This window comes from Bos taurus, chromosome 10 (genome assembly GCF_002263795.3).
Source record: "Bos taurus isolate L1 Dominette 01449 registration number 42190680 breed Hereford chromosome 10, ARS-UCD2.0, whole genome shotgun sequence".
In the NCBI taxonomy this organism is placed as follows: domain Eukaryota; kingdom Metazoa; phylum Chordata; class Mammalia; order Artiodactyla; family Bovidae; genus Bos; species Bos taurus.
Window position 1 is genome coordinate 14,418,630 of NC_037337.1, and position 12,571 is coordinate 14,431,200.

The following is a 12,571-nucleotide window of genomic DNA, read 5'->3' on the forward strand; positions in this document are numbered from 1 at the left end:
CCTTTATAGTTTGCCCTTGAGGGTGAGTTACTTTGGAGTGTGGAACACAAGATTCTGTGTTAATATGAACACAGATCAAACCCTGTATTTTAGCGGGAGAAAACGTTCCTTGGATTTGGAAGAATTGTAGAAAACAAAAAACAAATCCTAACCACTTGCTTTGAAGAAATTGTCAAGTGGCATGCTTAATATCATTACTATGACTATGTTAATCAGCGTACAAAGAGATGTTTATAGATTGCTAAAAAAATTCCTGCAATGGTTATAAAAGTATGTATGGCTTGCCAGTTGATTTGGCGCAGCTCAGAAATGAAAGAGAAACCATTTTTATTTATATATTTTGTGAGGTAAATAAATAAAGTTGGAAAACAGGTCAATTTCATGCATGCAAGGTTTTATAGTAGGAAAAAAATACCTTGCACCTGTTCTGACCCTTTACATGTGAGGTTATTTGTTTTCAAACTTGACCCCAAGCACCAGTTTCAGACAACTGTAATTAATTTGTTAGATAAAGCATAAGGATATTTTATTTGTTTTGATTTCTAGGACTGTGGTCAAGTAGTAACTGAAATTACTAACCTATTGTACATAGCAGTTAATTAAAGAAAAGCATTAGGTATAGGAGAACACCACCACTGCTGTTGTCTTGTATCAGTATAAAAAGGCAGTAATTTTTTTGACAGCTACTGATTGGAAAGTTGCTTGCAGCCTTCCAGAAGCAAGAGGGTACATGCCGTGGATCAATAACCAGCAAATTTCCCATTAAAAAGAATACCTGAGCAATGTTTCAAATAGCCACTGGCATCTTAATTTTCCATGGAAACCTCAAATACTTGTGTGCTGAGGACAAGTCATTTTCGGACAATTTTTCCAGACTACTTGTTAACAGTTATTGCTGTCCCATAAGGTTGACAGCCTACAAGATTGATATTTCATTTACTTGTCATCACTGTTTGAGTAATGGCGAGCACTATATTTCTGTGATTTTAAGGAATATAGTTTCCTGAAAGACATTTGCTTTAGTATGTATTCCAGAGAGTGTATCACATGCTTATGCTGTGTATATATACTTTTACATCATAGAGGGAAAGGATCAGTTTCCTTTATGGTTTGAAAGCTCTCAGAAGGCAGGGTATCCTTCTATTAGCCCATAGCCATCAAAAATCCACTTTCACTTTGTTTTTAGGGTGAGGATTCTTAGACTTGTTAACTTGTGATTCTAAAGATGATATGGAATTTTGTAACTCCCTTTTATTTCTAAGGGAAGAATAAACTCAATCTTGTGATAATTTTAATGTACATAAAAGCAATAAGAAGATATATGTACATGTTTTTTAAAAAGAAACTTTTAAGAATGTCAACAAATAATGATTATCAAAGAGAAATTTTCTGGAAATGTGATAGTTAAAAAGGAAATATGCATGTGTTTTTAAAAAATATTATTTACTTATTTTTGGCTGCATCAAGTCTTGGTTGCAGCATGTGGGCTCTCCACGGCAACACTCAGGCTTCTCTCTAGTTGAGGTGCATGGATTCAGTAGTTGCCCTGTGGGCTTAGTTGCCCCACAGCATATTCTTAGTTCCCGACCTGGGATTGAACCTGCGTCCTTTGCACTGGAAGGCGGATGGACCACCAGGGAAGTCCCTGCATTTGTTTTTAATACAGAAACAAGTACAGAAGGGGAGTTCTGCTCTTTGACAGTCCCTTGAAACACAAAACCAGTGGTTTTCCTTGTTGATATTTTCCACCAAGAACATCATTTTGTTGTTTGTCAAGTGTTGAAAGAAGTCAGGGCACAGAAGCCATTTCCAGGTTAGGTGGAAATATGCTCATCAATTAACATATTAAGGAAAATAGGAGCAGACTGTAATACAGCCTACTGAATGAACGTGTTTATGATGCTGTATGAAAGCTTTTTGAATTTGGAACTTTATTTTTCATGCTCAAATTTTTAAAGTGAAATTTGATCTATACTAAAGTATTTCAGAAAACTAAGATCATGGCATCTGGTCCTATCACTTCATGGGAAATAGATGGGGAAACAGTGGAAACAGTGTCAGACTTTTTTTGGGGGGGCTCCAAAATCACTGCAGATGGTGACTGCAGCCATGAAATTAAGACACTTACTCCTTGGAAGAAAAGTTATGACCAACCTAGATACCATATTGAAAAGCAGAGACATTTCTTTTTCAACAAAGGTCCATCTAGTCAAGGCTATGGTTTTTCCAGTGGTCATGTATGGATGTGAGAGTTGGACTGTGAAGAACGCTGAGCGCCAAAGAATTGATGCTTTTGAACTATGGTGTTGAAGACTCTTGCGAGTCCTTTGGACTGCAAGGAGATCCAACCAGTCCATTCTGAAGGAGATCAGCCCTGGGATTTCTTTGGAAGGAATGATACTGAAGCTGAAACTCCAGTACTTTGGCCACGTCATGCGAAGAGTTGACTCATTGGAAAAGACTCTGATGCTGGGAGGGATTGAGGGCAGGAGGAGAAGGGGACGACAGAGGATGAGATGGCTGGATGGCATCACTGGCTTGATGGACGTGACTCTGAGTGAACTCCGGGAGATGGTGATGGACAGGGAGGACTGGCGTGCTGTGATTCATGGGGTCGTAAAGAGTCGGACACGACTGAGCTACTGAACTGAACTGAAAGTATTTTAGAAGATTAAAGCATGAAAGTTATGCATGCTTGAAACTGGGCTACCTTTTTATCATGTTAATCCTATTATCTTTGGATGGGTCATATCTTGTTTGCTTGTTACACAGTCTCTGTGATTTTGATTTCCATTGTCTGTACATTTTATATACAAATATGAATAATGTTTGATTAACTAACTGGCATATAGGTCCAAACTGAATATGAGGCATCTCCATTTTGCTTTGTAAAGTCCAGGGAAAAAGAACAAAAGGCAATTTGAGAAATTTCTACTAAAATACTTTGTGTCATTTTTAATATATATTATTTTCAAAACATTTCTAGAGATCAGATACTAACCTAAAGTCTTAATCAGCCATTTTTACTCTTAAAGACAGTGTGAAGGATAACACTATACTGGACTTTCAGTTCTGAGTATCCACCATAGTCAGTTTGATGTGCAAATAGAGTAAAAGAATTCTCTAGGCTGATATGTATATACCAGCAATTTACAAAAGTACTGTGAATTAAACAACCCATAAGTGTCTGTTCCAGTGTTCATACATTACTGAGTAATCTCTTTCTATAATCTCTTTGCAGTATTATTCTACAATAATGGAACAGCAAGTAAATGGACAGTTAATAGAGCCTCTGCAGATATTTCCAAGAGGTAATGTTGAACAAATTCTAATCAACAATGATTATTTCAGCAAACTGTTTCATCAACAGTTATGTTTTCCAAAGGTTTAAATGCACGTAACATGATGTTTAGCTCTTAATTTGAAAAAACAAAAGAAGTATTCATTACCATGGGATTGCAGGCTATATTATAGTTATGGCAGATAAAATATCTAATTTAGTAGAGTAAATTAAACTAACTAGATTGTTTTTTGTTTTTGAAGTGCATACTTACATTCGCTTAAAGAACTCTTTGGGGGTCCACATGGTTTCTAAACCAAGGAAAATGTATGACTTTAATTTTGGATATTTATAAATTGTGGCTCATGATGGTAGCCAGAGCTGCTATTAAGGAGAAAGCTCTCAGCTAGTGTAGAAGCCATGATTTACTAGAGGGTTTTAGGAGAGATATTTTGGTGGAATGTTTGGTGCTGGATTTTTGGGGGGATACATCTTCTAAATAATTGAAAATCCTCCTAAATAGGAATTTGATTGTTAAGTCTCAAAAAATATGAGCTGATGAGAGTGAATCTTGGTGAGTCATATCATTTGTTTTTCCCTTTAGGTTTGATAGTACTAGCCTTGTAACAGATATGATTGCTCAACTGGATATAAATGTTTCCTCAAAGTTTGAATAATGGTGAAAAAGAACAGTTTAATTATATAAACCATTAAGTCTTTCACCCATTATACGTTGCCCTACTTGGAAGTCTGTGTTTTCTAACTGATGAAACAGATAAGAAAATTTCTGTGTCTTCTAGAAATAGCTTAATTAAAATAATTAGAAGTTAAACTTACCTTCGTTAACTGATACTGTACAAATAATCATGGTATGAGTTTTCCAGTTAGGCATTCTAGACTTTCATTACCTGTAACTCTCTGAAGTTTAAATGGCTCAGTTAACCAGTAGACTGCTGTTTGCACTGATGAAGTCTCCAAAGGCAGCTGGCTCGGGGCCAGCCCATGAGAAGGTCTGGGTTCAAGAGTAATGCTCTTCTTTTAGCATTAAGGTGGGCAGCCAGCTTAGGAGTATTTAGTAAAGTATTGATAATAACTTATTAAAGAGCTAAGTAAGTAAATAAAACTTGGCCATTGATAACATGTCTGAAACAATTATAATTCAGTTCTGTTGTACCTGAAGACTAAAACTTGAAAAAAAAGAGAAAAAAAAAGTTGCCATTTCTATGTATCAGGCCAATAACAGGATGCAAATTATTTCTTAACAAGACAAGAGAATTTGGGGAAATTTCAGAACTGTTTTTCCATGAGGAATATTTTTTTTTTTACTGGCTGAAATCATTTCCATAAATTGCTTTCCTGCTTTATAACTTTATAGCTCTCTTGTAGCAAACCCTAGTACAGTACCCTGGATTATTGTAATTCCAATGCCTTGGGTCTTCATTTCTTTTCTCCCATAATATTTACTTCTCTTTGTCCAGAATCTTTCCAGGTTCTCTTTGTTTTCTTTTATCTTGTGAACAGTCCCTGTCAGTCTCCCTGTCCATACCATTGTGCCCCTCCCATGATAATAACAGCCATTTTTAGATATCTTCTCTGTTCAAGCACTAATATTGCTTTTTGTGTTACCATTTATAGTTCTCTCAAAAGTCCTGCCTATTATTGCTTTATGTTATAGTTGAGAATATTTAGGTCCAGAGACATTAATTAACTCTAGTGTTAGTCGCCCAATCATGTCCGACTCTTTCCGATTCCATGGACTGTAGCCTGCCAGGCTCTGTCCATGGAATTCTCCAGGCAAGAATCCTGGAGCGGGTTGCTATTCCCTTCTCCAGGGGATCTTCCCAAACCAGGAATTGAACCCTGGTCTCTTGCATTGCAGGCAAATTGTTTCCCATCTGAGCCACCAGGGAAGCCCACTAAGTAGCTCTAGAGACACACAGTTTTTAAGTGGTTAATGTACACTTTGAATAAGAATTTTGTTCAAGTTGTAATTTGCTTAAAGTAGGAGGGCTATTTGCTCTTATACAGGTTAAGCTATTAGTAGAGTGTGTATCGGAGAAGGCAATGGCACCCCACTCCAGTACTCTTGCCTGGAAAATCCCATGGATGGAGGAGCCTGGTGGGCTGCTGTCTATGGGGTTGCACAGAGTCGGACACGACTGAGCAACTTCACTTTCACTTTTCACTTTCATGCATTGGAGAAGGAAATGGCAACCCACTCCAGTGTTCTTGCCTGGAGAATCCCAGGGACGGGGGAGCCTGGTGGGCTGCCGTCTGTGGGGTCGCACAGAGTCGGACACGACTGAAGCGACTTAGCAGTACCAGCAGAGTGTGTATGGGGGTAGTTTGGAGGACTTGATAGGAGTGTGGAGAAAAGTATGTTGTAGGGAGGAGATTCTTAAATGAAAATATGTTAGACATGAGTGTTACATGTAGTCCTAGCACAGAATCTGCTGTTGTTGTTGTATATCTTAGTCTATTAGTCTCCAGTTAACAGAATTAGCCTTCAATGAGAAGAATCTATTACCTTCCAGTACATTATTAAATATAGTTCTTCCATGACACATTTAAGTTTTTTAAAGTGAGACTCAGTCTCCCTGTCTCTGTGGTTTTGTAGATACTGTTGTATAACTCTTCTTAGTTTTCTACTTTTTTTGCATATTTATCTACATAAAGTATAGACTTTATACAATTTTATTTTTATATAATTTAATATATATAAAAGTTTATATTAGATTTATATGAATTTGGAGTTTATGGAAATTTTTACAGTTAAGAGTGTAGACATTAGGTATGTTACCTGGGTCTACTGAGTTGATGAGAGGCTCTCAGGCCCCATGTTATAAAGAATCTCTAGACTGAGCAAATCATAAAGACAGGAGAAAATGATTCTGTTCTAACAACAGGTCTTCTCATTCCAAGTGGCACAGTTGTGTTGGATAGTAACTTCCCTGCTCAGGACTGAGTGCTCTTTGTAGTTAAAAGATATGTTAACTATTAATAAGCATGAAAATTCCCTGGCTTTTACAGTAACTTCTGACTCTACAATTTTAGAAAATTAAGGTTACTGTATTTTTTGAATACTGCTTAGATTTCCAGTTATAAAGATTTAAGAAGCCAATTGAGGAGCAAGGCAGATTTTAAGGTACCAGATAAGAGTTGATGCCTGTCTCTAATCCCTTAGTTAGTCACTTCCTTACTAAATGAAGTTTATAAATGCACTGGTACTTCGGAGGAAATGCTCTGAAGCGTTTTCTTAGGAAGTATTAATGGTCCCTAAAGGACCAGGCATCAAGTGTATGTGACTGTTGTTTTGTTCAAAAAGTTAATTTCCATTTTAAGGAAAGAGAATTTGGAGTCTTAATTTTAATGTATTTTAGAAAAACAAATAAAAATGCTTTATTGAGGTGTAGATTTTTTTAAGGAAAATAACATAATAAATTTGAATATGCTTGAAATACACAAAACTAAAGCAACCGATGTGCTTTGTAATTATTACCTACATCATCTTCTTATTTAACAGCTCTATTTCTTGTCAGAAACAGAGGGAAATACATGTACATCTGAGAAAGGAGCAAAAAAAAAAAAAAAAAATCAGATTCATCCTTCCCCAATCAATCAAAATTGACGGCCCCTTAACATATAATACATAGGACACCGTAGTTTTCAGATGGAAGCAGCCTATAACATGGGCATGAAGCTCTTTATTTTTTTAACATCTGATGAAGAAGCGTTTACTGAATTGGAAAAGTGTTGTACTAATCTGTAACTCAAGATGATGTAGAGAAATTAATGTTATTTTTCCTGGTACTGCTTTATCTTTAGACTTAAATATTAATAAATGTCAAGATTTGTAAGAAATGTGACAAAATTAATGATATCTCTGTATTTTAGCAAATTTGACTACTTATTGCTTTGCAAATTAATATTCAAACTTGACTATATCATAGAATCTCTAGCAATCTTTTTGGCATTAAAAGACCCTCCTCCCTCTCCTCTCCAAAAACCCTAGCTATTTTCATTGTAGAGTAAGCGATAGCAGATATACGATGTAATAGAGTGAGGAAAGATTGCAGAAATTTGAATTATGAAAGGAATCTAATCATTTTAGCTCAGTTAACTTGATTTTTATATGTTTTAAGCAGAAATTGGAATTTATATGAGGTGGTGTCAGAAAGCTCTTTGCATTTATAAATGCTCACTCCTGCAAGTTAAAAACCCTGGTTCATAATTCCCACTCTGGGTCTTGGGAGCCACTTTTCAATCATTTCTCTCTGCTAATTTTGGTGTCACCCTCATTTCTTTTTAAACGATTCATTTTGAGCAAATTTGTAAATGGCCCTGATGTGTTCTACAATTTAGTCAATTACTGTTTCAGCCTGCAAGCCTCCTGGGGAACGGAACATACATGGCCTGAAGGTACGAATTTCAATAATTGTTTCAGTAAAGTTAGATGGATTTGTAATGCTGTGTTCCACTTATTGAAATGTCAAATAAAACTGCACTTTCTCAAGCTCTGACAAGCGATCCCCCTTTTTTTTTTTTTAAATGGGATGTGGAGGGGGAGTCATCTGTAGTATTTGTTCAATATGTGTGTGTGTGTGTATGTGTATGTGTGTGTGTGTATATATATATGTGTGTGTGTGTATATATATATATATATATATATATATATATGGGATTTGATCCCAAATTTTTAAAAACCTTTTTATTTTTGGAATTGTTTTGTTGGTCTGTTTTTTCAGGATGATCCTGGCTACTGATCTCCACAAAGATTTATTTGAGTGAAAATATAGACTTCATTTCAGTGATTAATTAAGCACATAAGCATATTGCACACAGAATACCCCCCTCTTCTTTTGACATGTTTATGCTGGAAACATATATCTATTTAATGTCCTTTCATTGTTCTGTGTATTTTAAATTCTAGATTTCTGCTTAAGGCTTTACATTTAAAAGAAAAACTGGCTATTGTATTAGACTCAAGTGTTTTATAATTAATTACTTGGACCTCATTTTTCAGTGAATAAGAGACATTCTGCAATATTCTGCCTAGTTTTAGAGCTGGAGGGATATAATAATGTGAGATTTGCTATTGGCCCTTGGATGTATTCTTAATATACTTTTTTGAACACATTGTTTTTTATATAAAACAAAAAGAAACAGTGAACCGAATTTCTTCTCTAGAATTGAATTCAGTTCTAGACAGTGAATGAAAATTTCCCATTTATCTCTTTTTTTCCAGCACTATTTAAATATTTGAATAATGGCAGAAGCAAAGTATTATGTAATATACAGGTTGTACATTTTTTGTAACCTATATACTGAATAGACTCCAACCATGGGTTGGTCTAGCAACAAGCTAATTAACCTTCATAGTGAAATGAGAAATTTGTGGCAAATTATAGGTTAATTAGAACTGTGTCCTCAGAACACAGACTGATCAAGATTCTTTCTTTACTTGTAGGTGAATACCCGGGCTGGACCCTCTCAACACAGCAGCCCAGCCGTCTCAGATTCACTTCCAAGCAATAGGTGAGAGCACGCAAGTAAAATGTGCCCGTAAGCATGAGTATCTACAGAGCTGAGGGTGGGGAAGAGGCTTGTGGGATGACACCTCTTTTCCATGAGACCACAAAAGTGTGTATGTGGCTAAGAAGAAATCTGACTGGTTAAGTAACCCCAGCTTTGGTATTGACTGAAAAGAAAGGACCTCATAGAGAAAGATAAAATTAAACAAGTTGAACTGTTAATTTTGGTCTGTGGAGTGGTTTTCCTTCAGTCTCCAGATTATACAGAACCAGAAAATTCGGTGTCTTTGGCTGTTTCATGCTCTGATGATCTGGTTTTTAGGTTGTATAATACTTATTATTTCTGTCTTCCTTGTCCATCTTTTGGCAGTATGATGTTCCACTGATGCTTCCCCAGAAAGAGACAAGAAAAGAGTAAGGTAGTGAAATTTAAATTGGGCAGCCATGTTGTTCATTTTCGTACCTTTGGTTATATAAGAAATTGAGGTATTTTAGAAGGAAGACAGTTTTCATTAATTCATTCTGATGTTGTCCCAGACTGGGATGGATACTCAAGACTTGAGCCTCTTCAAAGTGTTCTTCTGACAGGCCTGAGAACTTACTTCTAGAAGATGAATGTCCTCAAGTAGACTGACCTGCTTAAGCTGAAAGAAATCTAGGTCATGTTTGTTATACATCCAGTTATTCTGCTAGTAGACATCTTATTTCTATTCCTCTGGTAGATGTCTTATTATTGTGCTTGAAGATGCCACTTGAAGTGGTTGTTCTGTGTGTTTGTGTTCACACTGGTGACTGAAGAGCCATCACAGAGCCAGATCACCCTTCCACTGTGTGCCCTGGTCTTCCTGGTTTTAGGGCAGTACTCAGTGCTGGCAGAGCCCTCATCTGCCGAGATGTAGCTTAGGCTTCTACTTTCCCTTCCATGCCCCTCCTTACCCCCTCCACTCAGATCTTGGTTCTTTTGCAGCTGGGCTTTACTGCAGGTAGAGTCTGTCCTCTTGACTCTTTCTTTGCTCTCCTGTCCCCTCCTCAAAAGTCACTTCCTTAGTTGTTTTTTTTATAGCGTCAGTAGATCTTATCCACAGCTTTCCTGCTGTGAACACACTACTCTTAAAGTGTGTTTCCTCTTTAAACAATTTATTCTGTGTTAAAATACATCAACTGGTTTTTCACCAGTGGATCATCTGTCTCCTGGTCCTGAGGGGCAGGTCTTTTAGTCCTCATCCAAGAGCTCGGCCCTGCTCAGCAATGCTCTGAAGCCTCTCTCTTCATGCCTGTTGGGTACGTGAGCCATGGCCCACTGGGTAGAGGCGTGGGGACTGAGGGTCACTTGTTACAGTCCACTCAAAGAGGGCAGGGCCTTTAATCATTACCACTACTTCTTGAAAAAATGATGTTCAGACGGACTATGAGCCTTGAGTGAAAGCAAGGATTTTTCCTCGTGTTTTAGGTCAAAGTTCATCATGGTATAAAAAGCTGGATGAAGCTGAGAAAGATGGTAAGACAGAAAAGCAGTAGGATAAATTTTCAGTTCTCTCGGGTTTGGTTTTAACCAAAACCGAAGTGAATTAGCTTGGCTTTTAAAAGACTATCATTTATATTCGTGAAGTATTATATAATCTTTGAGATTATTATATAATCTTTGATTATATTATATAATCTTTGAGTACTATATAATCTTTGAAGTATTATATCATCTCTTATATAATAAGAGACTGTCTGATTTAGTGGTTCTCAGCCCTTTATTGCAGCATCTTCCTTTAGGGATATGACAGCTTCCCAGATAGTAATGGTAGTTTGCTCCAAGAGATTTTTGTTATGGGAGGAGTGTTGTTGGAGAAGTCCTACAGGTGATTTTAATGTACCACCCTAGGTTGGCCATTTTCTGTGCCCGTGTTGGTAACTAATCAGAAATATTTATTGAGTGCCTCCTAGTTATTTGGTGGTGTCCTACCCACTAAGAATACATTGTGGTCCTTGTCCTCTGAAGTATGCTAATAGGAATATAAGACCACCCTACAGTATGCAAATAATTATACTTTACAATCATTGTTAGGAAGAAAACAAGCAGATTTTAAAGTGAAAGAATTCTGGGCAGGCATGTGTTTAGATTTGAACTGGGTGTCAGAAGTGGAAGGAGAAAAAAAAAAAAAAAAAGAAGTGGGAGGAGGCAGTGACATTCCATTTCGGCCTGAAGGATGAGAAGGACCTAGCCACATCCAGAGCCAGAGAAGGGCATTTCAGAGGGGTGGGAGAGCATCAGTGAAGGCCCGGGGGTGGTAAAGGAACTCCATGTGTTTGGAAGGAGGCCAGTTAGGCTGGAACACAGGGAGGGCTGCTGGGCTGGGGGAGGGCATGAAGAGGTGGGAGAGCAGTAGGAGTGACAGGAGAAAAGGATGTGACAGGAGCCAGATCAGGTGTGGCCTGGTGCTGGAGTTTTCCTCTCAGTGTATTGGCAAGCTGTTAGATGACTTTCAGCAGAAGACCACCATGGCCAGCACTGTGTTTACAGAAGACTCTTGCCTGTGGTGTGGAGCAGGAGAAGGAGAGGCCCCCACCTAATCCAGCCCTCCTTGGGTTCCTGACTCCCCTCTCCTTGCCAAATGGTCGTCCAGGCGCTTCCTAAACATCCCTGTGGCAATACGCCCTTTACTGGCTGAAGTACCTGTTTTATGTTCATGTAGCCAAGTCTCAGCGGAGAAGGCAATGGCACCCCACTCCAGTACTTTTGCCTGGAAAATCCCATGGACGGAGGAGCCTGGTAGGCTGCAGTCCATGGGGTCGCTAGGAGTCGGACATGACTGAGCGACTTCACTTTCACTTTTCACTTTCATGCATTGGAGAAGGAAATGGCAACCCACTCCAGTGTTCTTGCCTGGAGAATCCCAGGGACGGTGGAGCCTGGTGGGCTGCCGTCTATGGGGTCGCATAGAGTCGGACACGGCTGAAGCGACTTAGCAGCAGCAGCAGCAACAGCCATGTCTCAGAACATTCCTTTTCATGAGCTGAGCTTTGTGTCCTTTTAGCACCCACTTGTAAAGACTGAAGGAAAGTTATGACCAACCTAGACAGCATATTAAAAAGCAGAGATATTACTTTGCCAACAAAGGTCCATCTAGTCAAGGCTATGGTTTTTCCAGCAGTCACGTACGGATGAGAGAATTGGACTATAAAGAAAGCTGAGCACCGAAGAATTGATGCTTTTGAACTGTGGTGTTGGAGAAGACTCTTGAGAGTCCCTTGGACTGCAAGGAGATCCAACCAGTCCATTTTGAAGGAGATCAGTCCTGGATTTCTTTGGAAGGAATGATGCTAAAGCTGAAACTCCAGTACTTTGGCCACCTCATGACAAGAGTTGACTCACTGGAAAAGACTCTGATGCTGGAGGGATTGGGGGCAGGAGGAGAAGGGGACGACAAAGGATGAGATGGTTGGATGGCATCACCGACTCGATGGACCTGAGTCTGAGTGAACTCTGGGAGTTGGTGATGGACAGGGAGGCCTGGCGTGCTGTGATTCATGGGCTCACAAAGAGTTAGACATGACTGAGCGACTGAACTGAATTGAACTGTAAAGACTGAGTTTAGCCCTCAGAACAGGGCTGTTCCCTCTTCTAGGTGATGCATCCACCAGTCATCTTCCCGCCAGTCATCTTCCTGCCAAACAATCCTGCCTAGATTTCCTGTCTCAGTAAATTCTCCCACATCCACCTGGATGCAAACTCCAGATGACCTGCCAGGCATCCTTCACTGCTTCCTGG

The 12,571-nt window shown here is 38.6% G+C and overlaps 1 protein-coding gene across 2 annotated transcripts in view; it reads left to right on the plus strand.

The window, feature by feature from the left end:
- MAP2K5 (mitogen-activated protein kinase kinase 5) overlaps positions 1–12,571 on the plus strand; it is a 271,359-nt gene that overhangs the window by 36,801 nt on the left and 221,987 nt on the right. For both annotated transcript variants that reach the window (XM_024997213.2, NM_001206770.1), the window contains exons 4-6: positions 3,242–3,311; positions 7,659–7,699; positions 8,748–8,815. In XM_024997213.2, coding sequence (XP_024852981.1) covers positions 3,242–3,311; positions 7,659–7,699; positions 8,748–8,815 — 179 coding nt within the window. The remainder of the gene's footprint in view (positions 1–3,241; positions 3,312–7,658; positions 7,700–8,747; positions 8,816–12,571) is intronic.